Source organism: Pteropus alecto, unplaced genomic scaffold, assembly GCF_000325575.1.
Source record: "Pteropus alecto unplaced genomic scaffold, ASM32557v1 scaffold60, whole genome shotgun sequence".
NCBI lineage: Eukaryota > Metazoa > Chordata > Mammalia > Chiroptera > Pteropodidae > Pteropus > Pteropus alecto.
In genome coordinates this window covers 5,651,076-5,656,359 of record NW_006430726.1, presented here as the reverse complement: position 1 = coordinate 5,656,359, position 5,284 = coordinate 5,651,076, and the positions used below count along the sequence as shown (strand labels likewise).

Below are 5,284 nucleotides of genomic sequence, written 5' to 3'. Positions count from 1 at the left end.
TCATGGCTGCCCCCGGCCCGTCCGCCCCCAAAGCGAGCTTCGGGATCACCCCGCAGGTCCCCTCACCCCCTGCCTCAGGATTTACGTCGCTCCCCTGCCTTCTCCCTCGGGCTCCCATACTCGCTGAAGAAAGTCCTGGTTTTGCAGCCTGTAGGGCAACAGGACATCTCATCCCCTGGGGCTGGGGCAGGCGTGTACTTGCGGGTCCTGCCGCTCAGGGAGTCTGAGCGAGACACAGAGCAAGCTGAGGGTCACAGGGGTTGAGGGGGTTGAGAAGTATAAATTGCCAGTTATGAAAAACAGTCACGGGGATGTAAAGTACAGCACAGGGAGTACAGTCAGCAATATTGTCATAGCCGTGGGTGGTGGTCGGCGGCTACTGGAGTTATGGGGAGGTCATTCTGTAAGGTGTATAGATGTCTAATCACCATGCTGTACGTCTGAAACAAACGAATGTAATGTTGTGTGCCAACTAGAACTGAAAATAAGTTTGAACAATAATCTAAAAAAAGATCACAAAACAGAAGAATTCTCAGGCCCCTCTGGAGGCTGGACTAACACTCTGCTCTTCTCGCTCTGCAGGTGACAAGCCCTGGACCGGGCTACCTGAAGGAAGAGCGAAACCCGGGCACCTGGTGTGTGACGGCAGCCGAGAGAGGCAGACACACGAGGGCAGGCAGCATCCCTTGTTCCCGCTTTGCGCCTGCCCCCCTGTCCCTGTGAGGCCTGGCAGACACAGGACCGAGCAGCAGCTGGCGCCGAGCTTCTGGAAGTTGTCTGCTTGTGGAGACTCACTCAGGAGACCGAGGTGCTGCCTTCCGCAGAGTGTCCATGTTCTTCCACACGGGCTCTGCGGACGGGGTCGCTGCTCCCTCTCGGGAACAGGCCGTCAGGGCCCGTCAGGACCAGCCAGGCGGTGGTCGGCCAGCCTCCGGCCAGCGGCTCCCCGTGGAGGCTTCCAGCTTCGTTAGCCGACAGCACTCATCCCGGGCGCACCCAACAGCTGGAAACTGTTTCACGACGGCACCTTGCCAGCCCCAGAAGCCGAACCCCAACTCCATCGCCAGAGAGCTTTCAGGGGCCAGCGGAGAAAGCTGTGCTCCCGGGCGAGGAACTCACAAGTGAAATCTGAGAACCTTCTGGGAGTCGCTTCAACATACGCCCACTGCCTCCGGCAATGAGGGCTCTGCCACAGCGGTCAGGCAGGGCTGGCCGAGACACAGCCGGGGGCTCTTTAACATCGGCAAGAAGGTTTGAGCTTGTCCCTCCAGGAGGAACGTCTTTACATCCACCCCGGAAGTGGTTTTTGGTCTTTGAAAGGCGCTAGGAAATAATCAGGTGTCAGAGCTCCAGAGCCCTGCAGGCCAGCCTCCTCTGCACCCCGGAACGTGCAGGCCCACGGAGGGGACCACCGTGGTGCGGCCCACCCGGCAGTCGGGGCAGCAGGGTGCCCTCACCCAGGCCACCCCCACCCCCGCCATTTCCACCCTTGCTGCTGGTCACATTCCTTACGAGCGAAGGTGCCAGCTCATGGCCCCAAAGCCCAGGCTCCCTCAGGGGAGCCCCGTGACGATCTGGGAGCAGGGCTCGGCTTTCCCCTAAGGAACGCAGAACGCTGCTATCCCCAGTGTCCCCTCCCTTCTGTTGCAAAGAGCATGAAGCGGACACTCCTCTTTGGGGCCGTGGGAAAGGTGCCATTCCCACACGCTGCGATGCGTGACTCCAGCAGTCAGCCGAGGACGAGAATGGGCCCGTTGTTCTCTGCAGGTCACGCCTGGCCCAGGCAGGGTGCCCGATACGAGGGCACCACGGGCATTGATTCTGAGCATGCCGTTCCCGTCCCCCCGGGCCACTCCAGCACACCTGTGCCGAGAGACCAGGCAAAGGGCCAGCGCGCTCCCTTTCGGATCCCCCTGTGGTCCAAGTCGCACTCACACAAAGCGCTCTGCCTGGAGCGAAGGGTCAGGGATGGTCAGGTTTGTCCCCGAGCCAGTTCGGAGGGTGGCGTGGGATTGACTTGGGCCCCTTTCTCAGTGCGGGACAGTATCTGCTTGTTTCTGGACACAGCTGCAGCCCTGCTCAGGGGAGGCCCTGGGGACATGGGCACGGACGCGGAGCTGGACACTCCTCAAGCCCCATCTAAGCACCTGTGTGCCACACGGGGCCTGAAGGCAAAGGTGTTTCTCCAGGTGGCATTATATTCTGAAAGGGCAGTCTGGCGTCTTGTTTTAAATAACTTCCTGTCTTGAGGTTTATCCCCACAGATTTCCAGATCACCTTCTGTACGAGGAGAAGGAAAAACAGATAGGTGGCTTTAATAAACCGGAAGTTTAGGGAAATGGAAGTTTAAGTCTCTCCCACATAAAAATAAATTTGTGGTCTGAGGCTGTATCAGTTCTCCACAGGGTAGGAGCCTAGGGTCTTTCTGTTTGCTTTGCCATGTTCAGTGTTTGGCTCCCACTACGTGGCCAAAGTTAGCTGCTGCAGAGCCAGCCATTGTATCCATATTCCAGCCAGCAGGAAGGAGGGAGGAGGGAGGAAAGGCTTCAGGCGTTCCCTTAGGGACAGTTTCTGGAATTCACACACTCTACATCTGCTGCGTTGGCCAGCACTTAATTCCAAGGTGCAGCTGATGTGACAGACTGGAGAAGGCAGCCTTCATTCTAGGTGGCATGTGCCCAGATAAAGACCAGGGGTTCTTTTACTGAATAAGGAGGGAAAAATGGATATGGGAGGACTTAACTATCTCTGCCCCACCTTCCTCTTGCATAAGTAACATGGGGTGGGGGTCATAACACAAGGCATCGTGTTTAGGATTTCAGTGTGTGTTATCACCGAGACTTCAAGCATACACTGATGAAGGTGAAATAACTTAGAGGTCAGCCAGTCCGCATCCTCCTCTTTCAGACTAGGAAACAGGCCTAGAGAGGTTAATCAAATCAGCTGAGATCACATCGCAAGCTGGTAGCATCTAACTCCCAGCTCCTATTTGGTGGAAGTATTTTCATTTTTCTCTGTTTATTAAGAAAAGAAAGCTTCATTGTGGACGGACAGGAGCTCAAGCACGGAGGATGAAATTCCAGCCATCAAGGGTCTCTGAGCCGCAGGGCACAGGCAGGGCAGCGACAGTGCGTGCATCCCCGTCTGCCCAGCCCTGAGTCACGGGGGCTGGAGCGTGCCTGCGCTGGCACTGCCTGTGTGTGCATGCGTCCCTGCCCTGCGTATCTGCCCACACTGACTCCAGCCCAGGGAGGCCCGAGGCAGGTTTGACTCGGTGTGCTTCTGTTTCAGGGAGCACCCAGCCAGGATGGGAGCCGCTGGCAGGCAGGACTTCTTCAAGGTGATACTGATGAGCAGCTGGCTCCTCCTGTCCCGCGTCCCTGGGGCCACGTCTACAGGTGAGCCAGGCAGAGCAGTTGGAGCAAGGCTGCAGGGGGCTGGGGGCATAGCCGGGGGCTCTTTAACATCAGAGGAGGAGGTGCCACGGGGCCAGGGCAGGGTGGCGGGGCCCTGGCCAGTTTCTGCTAACTCCTTGATCCTAGGCATGCCTCGTCCTGGGCTTCAGGCTTGTCACCCACAAAATGAAGCGGCTAGACAAGACTCGGGGGTTACAGACTTGGTGTCTAGAGAAGCCAAGCATGTAACATAAACCCATGAAGCTGGCCACGTAGGGACTGTGGTCACCTGGGAAGTTCAGGCTCCTCTAAAGAGACACCCACTTCTGGCCAGTTGCTGCCTCGACTGAAAGTGAGGTCCTCGTTGCAGGATCTTGTGAATTTTTAAGAGAAATTGGAAATCTAGATTTTTATGTAAAAGCTCTCTTTTAAATGTTGGCAACCAAATCAAATTTCACAAACCACTCTGGAGCCGGAGAAGAACACACACCTGCAAGCCGGCTTGCCAGCGCTGGGCCACCTGCTCTGCGTTCCCGTCGCTGGCCGCTGCCCGGTCAGTGCGTCACGTGCGTGCGCTCCAGGCGAGGTTCGCGTCTCCTTGTTTGATCTCGGCTTTTCCTCTGAGTGGTTTTGAATCGCCATCTAGAAGCGCAAGGCCAGCTTGCCTGGATGCAGAAACAGCAGTCCAGTAAATCAAACTGGGGACGGAGGGCGGGAGACGGAGGACCGCGTCACGTTCTCGGCCGGAGCTTTAGGAGCGATGCCGTCGGCGTCACCTGCTCTTTTCTCGGTGCTTTCGTCAGTTGAGCAGGATGTTTTTCTACAGCAAGAATTAGAGGCCTCACCTTGTATTCCATTTTGTTTTCCTGAACATGGAAGGAAGTAACGTCTGACTGTAACTAGTGACATCCCGTCACTGTGATTCCTTGTAGAACCTTTCCGACCTTTCGGGGACGGCGCAAGCCATTCGTATTTTAGCTGTCGACGCAACGATTGATGACGTTGCATGGATCCATTCATTGATCCTTCAGTCGTTTATTCAGTTAGTAAACGTTGAGGGACATCGACTCTGTGCCAGGAACCGGGTGTGGCTTTCTGTTTTAGGGTGGTCCATGGCAGGGCCTTGGGGGGAGTCTCATCAGTGCCCCCTGGGTGTCTCCCCCACACGCTGGGTCTCTCTTCTGTCTGAGCACAGAACACTTGGAAAGGAGGCCGTGCCCCTGGTCTGTGCTTTTCTCTGACATCACAGGGATGCAGAAGCCAACCCTGGCCACTCGTGGTCCACGTAGGTCGGGCTTTTATTCACCTCCATCCCGCTTCCTGCGGCCCCTCCTGGAAACGGGGTTGCCGTGGTGACAGTTCAGTGAAGGCATTGACCATGTCCAGCCACTCACTGGTTCATACAAACGAGAACCCTCTGACACTGACCTTTACCGAGAGCAGACTCTCCAGCTCCAGCAGAGGCGCCTTCGTGTGAGGCTGGTCTTGTGGGGTTGGCACTGTTGGAGCTACGAGATGCGTTCTGGTGACAGGAGGGCTGCGGGGTCGGGCAGCCGCCTGCAGCCCGGACACGGAGTCACGCAGGTGCGCACACGGCATGCAGAGGGGCGGCCAGCACTGTCCTGGGGTGCGGCAGTGAGACCCCCGGCTTCGTCCTGTGGGGTTGGGATGATTCCTCCTCAGCCTGCTTGTGGCTCCGAGCCTGGACCACTGGGCTCGCCACTCAGCCACGTGTGTTCCCCACACGACTGTGGATCACCTCCGTGGAACAAACACTCATGGCCCGGGACTGGGCGGAGGCACTCGCCCCGCCTGAGGACAGACGCAGGGGCGGGCACTGATCTCGGAGGCCACGCAGCGGGTGGAGGCTCCGGAGCCCCCGCTCGCAC

General features: G+C 57.5%; 1 protein-coding gene across 9 annotated transcripts in view; it reads left to right on the top strand.

The window, feature by feature from the left end:
• CEMIP (cell migration inducing hyaluronidase 1) overlaps positions 1-5,284 on the top strand; it is a 164,817-nt gene that overhangs the window by 106,275 nt on the left and 53,258 nt on the right. For 6 of the 9 annotated variants that reach the window (XR_003047659.1, XR_003047660.1, XR_003047662.1 and 3 more), the window contains 2 exons: positions 583-1,976; positions 3,292-3,398. Coding sequence is in view for 6 of the 9 variants with exons in the window: in XM_025050075.1 (XP_024905843.1) it covers positions 1,828-1,976; positions 3,292-3,398 (256 nt within the window). In the remaining 3 variants the exon portion in view is untranslated. Of the gene's footprint in view, positions 1-582; positions 3,129-3,291; positions 3,399-5,284 lie in introns of all 9 variants that reach the window. The other 3 variants (XM_025050068.1, XM_025050071.1, XM_006905318.3) reach the window with 3 other exon arrangements.